The following is a 14,770-nucleotide window of genomic DNA, read 5'->3' as shown; positions in this document are numbered from 1 at the left end:
ACTTAATACCACACATAGGAAACAATAACCATTTATCCTCTTCCGATGTGAACCTACCTTCTCTGCATTCCCGTTGCTGGACCACTGCACAGTCCCTGAAGGTGTGTGGCCCTGGAACAACAACAGGCAATGCTCCTGGAGCGTCTGCGCATATGAGACACTCCGTCGCTGTCAGTTCTCTCGTAGTGTACCATGCCCATCTATACCACATATTCTGTGCTGCCTTAACCCATCTTCCACAGTTACACTGTTTTCCTGACTCCACCTGTGCATGTACACTCCGTCTGTTCTTGGATTAACATGATTCTTCTGTCCTGTAGTGCTAATGGTATCAAATCCCCCTAGCCTTTCCCGAGAAATCTTTCTGTTCTTACAACCATTGTGAACAACTTCTTCTGACCCGAGGACAACATGATCTTACCAGATCGTCCCTTCGTTGTGGCGTCCAGAGGCGGTGATTTGGTTGTCTCCTCCTCCGGACCCATGATCCACACTTCCTCCCCATCCTTTATTCCTACGTACTTAAATTCAAGCTTAACATCTGCCTTTTCACGACCAGCTCTAGTGTGTATTGCTGGCAAAGTTTGTGGCGTGGCATGGTCTGAGTGGGTGTGTATTGTTGCATCATACTCATCCGACCCAGGCTGGCTACTTCCCTGCGGGGTGGCTTCATCACGGGACCCTTCCAGCCTCTCCAGTCTGCGGGATCCCGTCCAACATCTCCAGGCTTCGTTCTCCTGAGCCCATGCTGTCGGCCAACACCCACACCTGGATGCTCATAAGTGTCAGAAATCTTAACCTCTTCCTTTCGTTAATCCTTTCCCTCGGACTCAACTCCGTCCGTGTCTTTAGTCCGAACCTCAGTGCAGTGATTCAAATGGTACCACGTGTTGCTACCTTCCATTCGAACTGCTGTTGACGTTGCTCGCACCATTGTGTACGGTCCTTTCCGTCTTGGCTCAAGCCACTTCCTTCGGAACACTTCGATGTGCACCTGGACGCCTGGCACCACTGGTCTCTTAACCAGCTATTCGAGACCTGAGTCTCTGATTTCCTCCTGTAGATAGATTGTTCTGTGGATTGCAGTTAATTGCTTCATGTAAGCTGTCCACTCTGTTCGCAACTGCTCAAGTGGGGGCCCTTTAAATGGACCTCTCAACTGAGGTGCCGGCATGGGTCGACCCGTTAGCATTTCATGCGGTGTTAGCGCCTGACTCTCTGAGTCTGCATACGATAACTCATTAGTGCAAGCGGCAAAGCATCTAGTTTAGTTTAGTTGAAGCACAGATTCAATTCAATTTCACTTTCCAGGTTCCATTGATTCTCTCAACCATCCCTTGACTCTGTGGATGATAAACGGCCCCACAGCGCTGCTTGATTCGCAGCTGCTGCAGAATGCCTCTTGCACTTTTCTAAACAAACACTTAACCATATTTGAGCTAATCTCTGATGGAATGACAAACAGAGGAATCACTTCTCTTACCAAAAACTTCACGACCGTCTCTGCTCCCAAATCCTCGGATGGAGTTGCTTCGACCCACCGGCTGAAACGATCAATCACCACTAGCATGTGCCTTTTACCTTGTACTGTTTCAATCATGTCCACATAATCTATGACCAATGACTTAACGGGTCCTTCCGGCACCGGAATGTGTCCCACTGGTGTCTTCACACCCTTTCGCACATTGTTCTGTGCACAGATTTCACATTGACCCAACACTTCATCAACCATTGCATGCATGTATGGTGACCAATATCCTTGTTGTTTTACCTTTTTCACTACCTCTCCCCTGGCACAGTGATACACACTGTGAACATCAGAGATCAGCATTGTCAGCAGAGCCACCGGTGCCACCAGGAGACCATCATGTGATCTCCACAATCCCTTCTCGTTCTTTGTGGCACCTCTCTGCGTCCCGACATTGTGCTCCCCCACCCCTGCTACCTGTTGCATTAGAATGATGTCCTCTGGCGTAACCTCTGGCTCCAGTGACACCATTGGTGCCAAACCAGCACGCTGGCCTCTTGATGCTAATTCCGCTGCTTCATCAGCCGCGTTATTACCTTTATCGACCATTTCGTTACCTTTACGATTATTTGACACTTCATCACTTCCAATTTTCAATTTTCATGACTGCAATCCACTCCTTCATTTGCATCTCCTGTCGCACTGGACTTCCGTCTGACCTCCTGAACCCTCTCTGCTTCAAAACTGCTTCAAACAAATAGCAAATATCATGAGCATATGCAGAATCTGTGTACACATTCGTAACCTTACCTTACACCAGTAGACATGCTTCCGTTAGTGCCTTCAGTTCAGCCAACTCTGCCGAACATGGCCGTTCACACTTCTCAGCTTTCACCGTCACAAAGTTCTCCACCTTCCTGTTTCACAACTGCAAAACCTGCATGATCACCCAAATGATCTCACAACATGAACCATGCACAACATAAGTGACATCAGCCTGAACAAGTGAAGTTGCTTCTAAGTCAGGTCTCAGTTTAATGTATCTCACAGCTTCTGACACACACTCATGTGGTTCTCCTTCAAACTCACGTGGAATGACATCCGCAGGATCCGATGTAGTACACTTCTGTATTCTCACATCTGGACGTGTCAAAAGATGCACAACCTGCAAACATCCTGCCTGAGTCACAACATACCTTCTCTGATTTATTAGTTCTGAAATCTTATGGTGTCTATTGGAGACATATAAGAAAAATGGCTTCTCATAGACTAATGTTGCCCGTTTTAGATGACTTTTGCTAATTTTGTTTCAAACTTTCAAAGGCTAACTTAGCCTCGGTTGTCCTCTCCAGTTGTGCTTTCAACCTTTGACCTTTGGATTTTCCATGATTCCTTCCAGAGGAAGCACATTTTATTGCATAATCCTCCCAAAAGAAGATCATACTTGTTTTATTTTAATTTTATTCATTAATACATTTATTTATTTCGGACCTGGTGCTTTACTTCCTCCCTCCACGTGGGATGGAGAGATATCAGTAGTTCCCCATGGGATAAATAGATACTCTAATTTAGGCTAACAATGCTAAAATTTTAAATCGAAACTTTGTTTTGTTTAAATTTTTGAAATATTGTAATAGTGACATTTAATTTCAAATTTAGAAAATTTGTTTTGTTTTGTAATAGTAATAGTGACATATTTGAATTTAAGTTTTAGAAACTTAGTCATAGTGACACATTTAACTTAAAAACTTTGTTTTGTTTTGTGATAATGACACACCTGAGGGCGGTTTTTAAACCCTTGAGTACGTCTGATGTAAGTGTACTTCTTACCTCTATATGTCAATGCAAACAAATACTGGGATTCCTCTGCCAGAGGAACGCCTTGGACCTGCCGGGCCACTTGCTCCGCCCCGCAGGGACTGGCCACGGTCCTGCCAAACACTCGGGTTTCTCGGTGCTCTCGGACAGCTGTAAGCAAAGTGTCCCCTCTCGCCACAGGCCCAACATGCTCCCGCGGACCTTCGTCCTCCAGGTGCACCTCTTTTTGACCTTTGACAAAGTCGACGATGGACTTGCCCCTGTGATGGCTGTTCAGCGGCCCCCGCTGTCATGGCCTCATTTCGTACTTCTTGCTTCGCTTGCAGTTCTTCTAACTGCAACCGTGCAGGTTCCCTTTGCATATCCTCCTCCTGCTCCTTCCGTTTCAGTTCTTTTCTGTATTTGTTTACTGCATGCACCACGTGGTCTCGGAATTGTCCATGTGACATTGAATTCAACCCCACCACCTCCTCCAGCCTCCCCTGAGCTGGGGCAGGCAGAGCCTCTTTGATGAAAACTCTGAACACAGAGTTGAGCACTGGGTTTTGTTCAATGTCTTGTTCCAGTTCTTGTTTCCATTTCTTCAATTGTTGTGCAATGTACACAGCTGGACTCTCTGTTCCTGACAGTGGCTCCCCCTTTAATGCTTTGAGGTCCACTCTTACAGGAAACTCAGCTCGTAACGCTCTCCAGAGTGCAGCTCGATATGCATTAAAATCAGTTCCATCAGCTCGGTGGCTTAACATCCAGTCATTCTCACTGTATCTCAAAATGCCCTCCATGGTAGAAGTTCCAAAACACAGTGCCCACACTGCCTTAATGTGTCCCACAGACAACAGTTTATGCACAGTCTCTTGTTCAAAAGCTCTTATCCATTTGCTTGCACCTGTGTGAATATCCGGCAATCGAGCAACCAGCCCCCCTTGGACGAGCATCTGCCACGGCACATACTGTCCCTGCGCCATTTCTATCAAACTCGGTGCTGACGCTGTTGGACTCTTATGTTCTTCAGAAGATGCCTTTTGAACTGGTGGTGCCAGTTCTGGTGATTTTTGATATTGTGGGAGCTGTCCCCCTGCCTGATCTGAATTACAGACGGCGCCTGGCTCAGGAGCTCCATGACTGCTTGATGTAGCTATTTGTGGTTCTGGACGTTCATGAGATATTTTGTGATCTTTTATTTCAGAATCTCCTTGTATGTTTACTGCTCCTGGCAGTGTTGGATATAGCTCTGCATTCTCAAAGAAATGTAAAACTTTTAATTCAAGCTCTCTCTTTTCCTGTCTCTTTTTGCTTTTGTCCTTTGGTTTGTAAACTTTAATTCTTTGTTCCATAATCTTACAGGCAGCTCCATTAAAAGTGCCACCTTTTGGCCAGGGTGAGAAATTATTTTTTGTTCGTTTTTTCCCACTTTTGAGATATCTTTCTAATATCTTTGGAATGTTCAGGATACTTGGCGCTGATGGTTATTGTTGGTGTTACATCCATTGTTTCACCTAGTTAATTCCCTTCTTTTGACTTTCGATTTACTTATTTATTTTCCCCTAATTTATTTTATTATTATTATTATCCCCCTTTTTTTTCTTTTCCCTCAGACAATTTTTGAAAGTCAATTTAAATTAACTAATTATTTAACTCTAATCAATGCTAATTCAATGCTCGGCTAAATTTAGCTTAGATGCAGCTAATTATTGGATTGGATATTGTCAATGCTACTGTTAAGGTTAGCCTATGTTAGCTTTAAAAGCTTATGCTCTAGGTTGTTTTTTTTTTTTAAATTAAACCAATGTTAATTCAATGTTAGGCTACTTTAGCTTTTTGACTTCTAGTTTGGAGTTCGGTTACTATTATTGCTAATGTTAATGTTTGCTAACCAATGCCAATTGATGTTAGCTTCCTAGCTGTTGCTAATAAATGCTAACCTATTGCTAATTAAGATTTAAACCAATATTTGCCTTATTGCTATTGCTAATCAATGCTAATTGTATTTCTGATCAATGCTAATTATGGCTAACGAAATGCTAACAAATGCTAATAATGCTAACCAATGCTAACTATTGCTAATCAATGCTACTTATTGCTAATCAATACTAGCTTCCTTGTTGACCAATGCTAATTGAATGCTAATTATGCTATTCAATGCTAATTATTGCTAATCAATGCTAGTGATTGCTAATCAATGCTAGTGATTGCTAACCAATGCTAATCAATGCTAATTATGCTATTCAATGCTAATTATTGCTAATCAATGTTAGTGATTGCTAATCAATGCTAGTTATTGCTAATCAATACTATTGATTGCTAACCAACGCTAATCAATGCTAGTGATTGCTAACCAATGCTAATCAATGCTAGTGATTGCTAACCAATGCTAATCAATGCTAAACAATGCTAGTTATTGCTAATCAATACTAATTATTGCTAATCAATACTTGCTGTATTACTAATGCTACCCAATGTTAATTTATTGCTAATCGAAAGCTCAGTTAATGCTTACTCTGTTTGAAGTGACTCAGGCTCAAGGCGTTGCCCCAACCTTTGCTCACATCCGGATGTTTCCGATCCAATCCACACACAATGTCCTCCACCAATCCAGATGATACAATGCACGTCACAGCTACGTCAATTCTGACCAATGAAATAAAAATATTTTTTGACCAATGAAATCTGAACACACCTCTAAATCTATCTCCAATGAAACACGTCTGAGACACGTAACTTCTAACCAATAAAATATGAACACACCTCTAAGCCCGCCTCCAGCGAACCACGTGAATTGTAACCAATCAAATATGAACACACCACTAAGTCTACTTCCCAGGCTGTTACTAACTCCTCCCAAACATAACAATTGAACCACACCCCAACTCAAAATGGCGTTTGTCACACTTTTGTAACAAGTTAAGAAAGAGGAAGAAATACAATCTGTCCACCGTGGAATAAAAATACAGAAATAACAATTGCACTATTCTTCACCTCAAAATGGCGTTTGTTAAGAAAGAGAAAGAAATACAACAGGACAGGGACCATACATACCAAAAGATACAGAAACAATGCATAAGCGAAAAACTTTCTTTATCAGGAATGTCAACATTCACGTACACTGACGTGATGAATCAATGGCCTAGGGACAGAACCTCTTCCCTAGAATTTGCAAAACCAATATTTACTCGACTGATAACAACTCCGCAATTAGCACATTACCTAAAGAAAACTAATAATTATTGCAGTTCAACCATAAATTGCCCTGGAAGACACAAGGAAAGAAAATGTGATCACATACGAACATCTGTCAGTGTACAGACAGCAGAGGAATCTCAAGGACAGAGCGGCGCGCCCTCACACAATCAGCGTGAACGCGCAGCACCTCGCTGTCCTCCCTTCTGAAAACTTTACAACCTCAACACAACTCACAAATCTTATTACAATGCACAATATTAAAGGAATCAGCACACAGCATTTAAAAATCACAGCTCATTACTGTACCAACACCTTATTCCAGCAAACTATCAATGCAGCAACTATAACAATGAAGCAAATATAACCATGAAGCAAATTATAACCATGAAGCAAATCCGAGTGACTCTGCACTCACTTAATTTTTATTTGGCCTAAGATTATAAGTAGGGCGTTGTGTTAACTCTACGTGTTAACTCAAAATGACTAAACTACTCTAAAGTCAAGGGATGAGATGAGTTAGGTCAGAACCTTGATTTATCACACAAAATAACTTTTTCTTTTCTTCTTTTTTTTTTTTAGGTTCACATAAAACAGCAGGATTTCACACACATTGACACACACATTGACAGACAAAGAACGACCGGTCCAACACACTCACACCAAGTCAGTCGATCAAAGTTTTGTGTCAGTCACCGTTCAAAACTTCACAGTTTTAAATGATCAATTTCTTTCATTTAGACTTTTAATTTTTCAGGAGATGTTGGCGTCGGCAATAAATGGAATACAAAATGTGTTTTCCCTACAAGCCTTGTGATATGGTTTCTTGACTAATGCAACAAACACTGATGTGTACTTTACCAGCCTTGCTGTGACCTCTTTAATATAATCTCCTGTGGCCAATTTCATAAACGAATTTGAATTTTCTTCTAAATGTCTTTATATTGAGGTCTCGGATAACTCCAAAGAGTTCTAAGCAGATATATAAAATGATATAAACATATATACTTAAAATGTGCTCCTCATAGAACTGGATTTTTTCATTTCAGAGTTTTTTGAAAGTCTTATTGATCCACCCGTCAAACTTTTATGTTCGCAAGTCAATCAATTATCAGTATTCGTCTACTCCTTGACTAGTGAAAATGATTTTCACGTATATTTAATGAGTCTAATGTACCCCGTACTCCCGTCAGTATTCCTCCCCCCAATGCATTGAAGGATGGCTGATAGTTGCAAGAGGTACTATTGACGATTGCTCAACAACCTGCCCGCTTCTTTAAAGCTATTAATTAATCCAGTTTGAATTCACCCGATTCACAATTTGCCGGAGCCGGCGACTAGCCCTTCTTAATTACCACAAAAAAATACAACAACACAAGCCAGACCAACTGCTCACAGCTGTCTGCTTTACAACTCACATCAGCTGCTGTTTACCCAATTTTTATCTCAATTCAAACATTCGGCACCTCTTGGCCCAAAATTTCCAAAACAATTTCCAGCAGCCCCCCTGCGCAGAGGTAACAATGAGATGCTTACCGATGCAGAATCCGTCTCTCTCCTGTGTTCTTTTAAATTTGGGGAAACCGGAAGAAACCTGTGAGCTGTGCACCAACAACAGAAGCCAGCTGCGTAATGGTAGGAAAAAAATCCAACCAGCCGGCTCTCACAGCTGATGTCGGTTGTCGGGGCACAGAGGACACGCTCCGCCGGGATCCAGATGCAAAATCTCACGAATTCGGGGTCACCATTATGTTGTGGAGAAATTAGAGTCGAATCACGCGTCGGTCAGCAGTCCATTGGGGAGTTTTATTGAACAAACTGTCACAGCAAATATGCATACAGAATGTACAAAATGTCCGCTGTCTTCCTTCTGTGATACCTCTTTATGCTTGTCTTTATCAAAACAACCGTACGTGGCGCACCGAGCTCTCGCCGTCTAACTATCAACAATCTTCATATGAACCAGTCAACAAGGCACACGATGTAACTAGGCCAGATGTCATGAGAATGTCATGACATCCTTCTCCCACATTAGTTACCTGCAGTGTTAGCCGAGGACATGCTAACGTTGCAAACGTTGCTGGGTTCAGATTCACCAACGTTAGTCCGGAGCAGATCGAAAACGCGACATTCATTCATAGTTATTGCATGTTGGTAGTATTTCCTCCCTTTGGTGAAATATTCACTTTGCAAGTTGCCCTGTTGTCGTCTCTTTTAGGGATGTGTAATCAAACTTTCGAGCGTTTGTACCGCTTGGGCGCCATGTTTAAGCCTGGTTTATAGTCGGTAACGCAAGACGCAACGCAAGACGCAACGCAAGACGCAAGCAGCAACGCAAGCCCTTGCGCGGTTGCAAGCCCCCCCTTGCGTGCTTGCGTGTGTCACCTCAATTTTCTAAACTTCACGCAAGACGCAAGCGCAAGCCACTGGCTGTGGTCGAAACCGCCTACTACTTGATCGATCTGACAGTATGCAGAGCGTTTACACACAGTGCACTTCACTCCTGCTCAGGCGAGAAAGTAGTCGTTTAGACCCCCAAGGTGTTGAAAATCTGACAAAATACCGGCTATTTACAAGAAGAAGAAGAAGCATGAATCTATGGAAGAGAGACTTGCTGAAGAGGTCCTGGCGGTGAATTTCCTTTCATCGTAGTAGGCTTGTCATTGAAAAAACCCGCTACTCCACCTACTGTCCTGGCGGTGAATCGCCACGCAGCACACGCAACCGCCGACAAAGCAAAATGAAGTATAAACGTCTCGAGCCATTAACATAAACGCAAGACGCAAGCACAAGGGCAGTTAAAAGAAGTATAACTCAGCCTTTACAGTTGACTGCTGGCTGCACCGGACTCGCCACGCAACATCGCGTGGTGACGTTATTCATCACGTCCACTGGAATCGATAAGGGAATCGTTTGCAAAATCGCCAAACGATTCCAAGGAATTGAAACACTGGGAACCGGTTCTCAACAAGAACCGGTTTTCGATTCCCATCCCTAGTCATTTATAACAGGCTGCTAGCTAATACCAAAGGCTGATGCTGCTGTGAGACAGGAGTGTTTGAGTGTGTCATGATGTTATTTGTACATTGTTGGTGAATAAACATCTGCTCGGTCAGCACTAAAAAAGTAAAGTTAACATTTCTGCCATCTCCCTGGATATCTTTTTGTTTCAGATACTGAGGTGAGCTGTGTTTTCAGTGAGAGCTGTGTCCTACCGTGCAGCTGTCAGGGTGGTGCTGATGTTGTCATCCACTGGATTCAGGAGACAGCAGAACACCCTCTTGTCCACTCATTCTACCACAACCAGGACCAACTGGGACACCAGAACCAACACTTCCAAGGCAGGACGTCACTGTTCAAGGATCAGATCTCCAGAGGAAACGTCTCACTGCGGCTGACAGGGGTGGAAGTTCAGGATGAAGCCGGATACAAATGTCACTGCAGCACATTCAGAGGAAACAAAGACTCATTTATCAAAGTTAAAGTGAATGGTATGAGATACACAAACTGTGTGAGGAGTAGGACATCTTATTATAAAGCCCCACTTTGCTGAAATCACAGTTTTTAGTGATGTTAACATGTCCATGAGTTTTTTCCTATATGTTATTGGATGTATCATGACTAAAATAGACATCAACATACTCAACAGACAGTCTGTATGTAAAACATTGTAGGAACCAGTACTGATAAGCTGTGCAGCTAATTTGCACGTGCTGTGAGAAGTCAACGAACAGGAGAGAAGTTCCTTTGTGTGTTTTGTTCTTGTTGCCAAAGAAGTTAAACTGTGACAGAAGTAGATTCAGATCATTAGAGAACATTGCATTATCTCATCAAAACACCAGAAAGGTCACTGGTCTGCAGTCCATTTTTTTTTTTGAGGAAAGAAATCAGCTATTCAAATTCATTCAAAAGCCAACTGAGTGTTGCCACCTAACTAATTATGAAGCCTGACACTGTTCCACCCATTTATTCAGGTGGAAACATGAGGAACCACTTCAGGTCTCATCAGTGTGAAGGGAATTTGATCAAACAACAGTATATTTCTTATAATCCTGCAGCTTTTATTTGTATGCCTTATCTAAGTTTGAATGGGATCTGCTCTTTCACTGCAGTCTGAACAGTGTGCTGGTTTCAGCAGATTTGTCCATTTGCACGAACCACAGTTGGAATCTTCCCTCCAGCGACCTGCAGCTGCAGTGAGGCGACCCTCTCACTTCAGCATCGAGGTGCTCAGCATTTTAGCATTTTTTTTAAATCTGGTTAAACCCTCCTCAAAAGGCAGTTGAATAAAATTGTGTGACATGGGATTTTACATTTGTATTGACAGCATTGCAAAGTAATGGCCACACTCATCATCTCTTTCTTTATCTTAAGTAGCCAGTTCTGAGCTCATTTCTCCCCTTAAAAAAATCTGTTACTTTCACCAGTTCAGCTGCACCACCCTCTGGCAGCTCTCAGTTTTACACCTGCGCTTTTCATCCACTTCTTGAATTTATTCCTTTTCAAAGCACAGTTAATGAATGTGAGCTTTAAAAAAAACCAAAACTTTCATGCAAGCATTCATGTATATCAGCCTTTACGTTTATTTTTCTTATGTGTTATCTCTCTTGCCTGTTCTCATTAATAACCCCTGCACTCAAGCCCCGGGAACTTTGCACCACCAAACAGAGCTCATCACTGCGGAGGCCGACGCTGACTCCCCTGTCTCCCTGGTCACTGATTCTCTGCCCAGCAGAGCTGACATCAAGACACCAAAGCAGCAGGGATAGTTGCTCCAGGCGCCCTCACTGATTCTCTGATTACTTGGCAGATTAGTTGGCTTTGGCGGCCGTGGGAAAACATGCTGCCCCACTGGTTTGAGTAAAGGAATTGCTGACAAGAGCAGTATTTTTGGAAAATAAACTTACCATCTGCCTGCTGGTGTTTCCCAGATGACTGTTTGGAACAGTGTCAGTCTTCATCAGTTGAGACCCCTGATTCCCCTTTTTGTGAATATCTGCCACACTTTGTTCAAGTAGACCAACAAGCATCATGCTGAAGATGAGCTGAGTATAAGCTGATGTGAAAAGCCAATGAATGTCATGCTCAGTGAGTTATTTGCAATGCTTGCTCATTATATAACTGGCAGGCAGAGTATTGACATTAGCTTACTCATAGGTCCTCATTTACCAGGAGAAGTTACACAGTGATACACCTCACAGTGTTCAGGCCATGAGAGGTATTTCTCTTAAACTTCAAACTTAATTTCCAGGAACACAGATTAGTTTTAGGACATTATTAATTTCTGAAGTGGGACTTATTAATGCTTCTGTGTGTATGTTATCTATATGTTATGTATATTCTAAATGTGGGGAAAAGACTGTTGAACTGACAAATCAAAAATTTGTTTAACTCAAATTAGAAACTCTTCTTATTTTGCAGCTCCAGTCAGGAAAGTCAGCATCGATCAGGTAGGAAACAGGATCACCTGCAGCTCTAACTGGATCTACCCTGAACCTGAGCTCACCTGGTCCACCAGCCCTCCATCCAACACGAAGCTCCAGAACACAACCACAGTCCAGCAGACTGAACAGCAGCTTTACAACATCAGCAGCTCTCTGATACTTTCAGACAGTGACACTGATCTGATCTACAGCTGCACCGTCAGCACTCACAGAAACATGAGGAGAGCTTCATGGAGGCGTTTGAGTGAGTTTTAAACCCCTGAAACAGGTTTCTGTCCAAATTTGACTACATTTTTAAAAAATAATCCCCGGATGTGCTGACACAAAAACAGTTTATATTTATTTAGACTGAATATCATCTTAATGACAATTTTTCTGGCCAATAAAAATCTATTTAAATCAGTTCAATTCAATCTCAAACTAACAATTCACAAATCGTTACATGACTTAAACATTAGACAGGAAGCTGAACATGAAAAACAACAAACCTGAAATGATGTTCATCAAATAAATATAGAAAGGTTTTTATCACAAAGAAAATCTTTAAAAAAAATCTTTCAAAATGTAAATATTTTTGTCTCTTGTGCTATAATAATTCAGGTTTAATCAGCAGTTCCAGTGGATACACAACAATCTCCTGCTCTGCCTCAAACACCTCAATAATGAGTCTCATCTGGAGATTCGACCACAATCAGACCATCCTGACCAAACCTGGTCCTGATGTTACCTACACAGTGTCAGAGGAGTGGAGGCAGCATGTGAAGGATGTTTCAGAGTCAGGCAGCCTCACACTGCAGGACTTAACTTCACATCAGGAGGGAACATACACATGTGAGCTCAATAACTCAGAGGAGACATATGTAACAAACATCTTCCTGAGAATAAAGAAAGATAAAGGTAAGATAGCAAATAAATTAGGAACTATTATTCTGTTCTCTGAGTTACAGGTTGTGTATGAAATCCAAACATTAAAATAACACCATGTTGTAACCATGCATACTTACGTTTTCTGACTTATTTTCTCTTCTGAAGGCATTGCAGTCTCGGTTGGTGTATCACTTTGTGTTGGAGCAGCAGTAGCAGTAGCAGTCGTCTTTGTTTTCATCTACAAAAAGAAAAACTGTAAAAACACTTCTCTCTTCACATTGAATGGACCCTGTGTCAGCTGTTTGTACTGATTTTGTTTGTGCTTTGGATCATTTCTCAGGTCGACGGGAGAGAGTCTACACAGAGGCAAGAAACTGTGACTCCCAAATGACCTGTAAGTAAATCTTTAGTATTATAAAGCTTTGCTGTGCTTTATGCACTACAGAGCAGAAGTTAACATGTTAAAGGAAAATATTGTCTCCTACCAATATTGTTCAGTCCATTTTCTACCGACCCGTGACTTTTACTCCCCCCTAAAGATTTTGTTAGGATAATAATGAGTATTTTTGTTTGGACTTCCAGCTTAGTATGTCATACAGAATCTTAATACATCAGGATATAAGTCAGGGAAGAGAGATTCAGGCTTTTATCAGAGGCTGTGAGCATATTTTATTTATCAATCAATCAAACATAAAGCATCAAAGATACACAAAATGACCATAAAGTCAATCATTCACCTCTAAAACGTCAGGAAAAACAAAATAAATCAACGTTAAATATGAAGAATACATTTAGGGATTTGCAGTTATTCTCCCCAAGAATAAAATTCAATCTGTCCTCACCATCACCCCTCATCTTGCTTTATCATCTGTAGATTTCCATCCTTTATATCATTAACAAACAAGAAACCTTCCTTGAATATTGCAACATAAACTGCAGATTCTAACCAACAATATTCTTATATTACTGTACATGTTTAAGGATCTCTCCCCAGACGTCAGGAGCTGTAAATACACACTCCTTTAAACTATCATTGTGTTACATTTACAGCATAATAACCACGTCTTTATGTTTTAATCAATTGTTCCCTACTGAAACATGCAGAATATTTTCATGTGTTCAGATCAAAGGTTAAACTACTGGAGGGAAGTGTGTTACAACTTAAGTCTATTTCAGTGTGTGCTTCAATCCTGCACATCCCTCCTGTGTACGTTTCCTTTAAACTGCATTATATGTAATTTGACACTAGGGGGCAGCATGCAGCTAAAACACTAAAGTGATTATTACAATAGAATGAAGGTCAAATCTAAAATACAACCAGCTGCCGTAGTCATGGTTTATATTAAGCTGTGAGTGAGAATTAAGTGGACTTTGTTATTTTTTTAATTTGAACTAAATTTATTTCCATTTTGTTTGCAGGAATGTTTTGACCAACAGCGGTTTGCTTCAGTCAAAGAAGGACAGAGATCACACTGTGGTGTTAAATGCACACATACAGCTTTCCTGTCATAAAGACTCAAATAAGAGAATAAGCTGATGGCACTTGGATGGACTGATGTGCAGCAGATTAGATCCAAACGTTTGCTCCTGCGCTGTCTAAAGAAAACATCCTCCTCTCTGTTAAATATCCCCTGGAGCTGTTCGGTCATCATCTGAGATGATAAACGAAGGACAATAAGACTTCACACGCAGAAAGACAGCACACTGTTTCTATACAACAACGTGCTTTGAATGATGCTGAGAAGAAATTAATGAATTCACAGTTTTCTTTGGCAAAGTTCTGAGAAGTCCAAGGTCACATGGCTCTGAATAAATGAAGATTTCAAGGATGTTGTGGTATCCTGTTATCTGTGTGTGACTCTGAAATATGAAGAAATACTTAATCTTACAGTAAAGGTCCATCTGTCTGATTCATTTAAAGCAGATTGATCATCAAATGATGAACACAGTGTTTTAAAGTGTGACATGTAAAACTATGTCTGTCATATGTTGAGTT

General features: G+C 41.5%; 1 protein-coding gene across 1 annotated transcript in view; it reads left to right on the top strand.

Moving 5' to 3' along the window:
* Positions 1 to 14,603, top strand: part of LOC142369914 (uncharacterized) — a 32,473-nt gene extending 17,870 nt beyond the window's left edge. Inside the window, exons 2-7 of the mRNA XM_075452325.1 lie at positions 9,637 to 9,954; positions 11,885 to 12,151; positions 12,508 to 12,804; positions 12,940 to 13,029; positions 13,115 to 13,168; positions 14,194 to 14,603. Coding sequence (XP_075308440.1) covers positions 9,637 to 9,954; positions 11,885 to 12,151; positions 12,508 to 12,804; positions 12,940 to 13,029; positions 13,115 to 13,168; positions 14,194 to 14,195 — 1,028 coding nt within the window. The 3' untranslated portion in view covers positions 14,196 to 14,603. The remainder of the gene's footprint in view (positions 1 to 9,636; positions 9,955 to 11,884; positions 12,152 to 12,507; positions 12,805 to 12,939; positions 13,030 to 13,114; positions 13,169 to 14,193) is intronic.
* Positions 14,604 to 14,770: the final 167 nt, after the last annotated feature.

Source organism: Odontesthes bonariensis, chromosome 20, assembly GCF_027942865.1.
Source record: "Odontesthes bonariensis isolate fOdoBon6 chromosome 20, fOdoBon6.hap1, whole genome shotgun sequence".
Classification (NCBI taxonomy): domain Eukaryota; kingdom Metazoa; phylum Chordata; class Actinopteri; order Atheriniformes; family Atherinopsidae; genus Odontesthes; species Odontesthes bonariensis.
The sequence above is the reverse complement of the archived record's forward strand: the minus strand, read 5'-3'. Positions and strand labels throughout refer to the sequence as shown.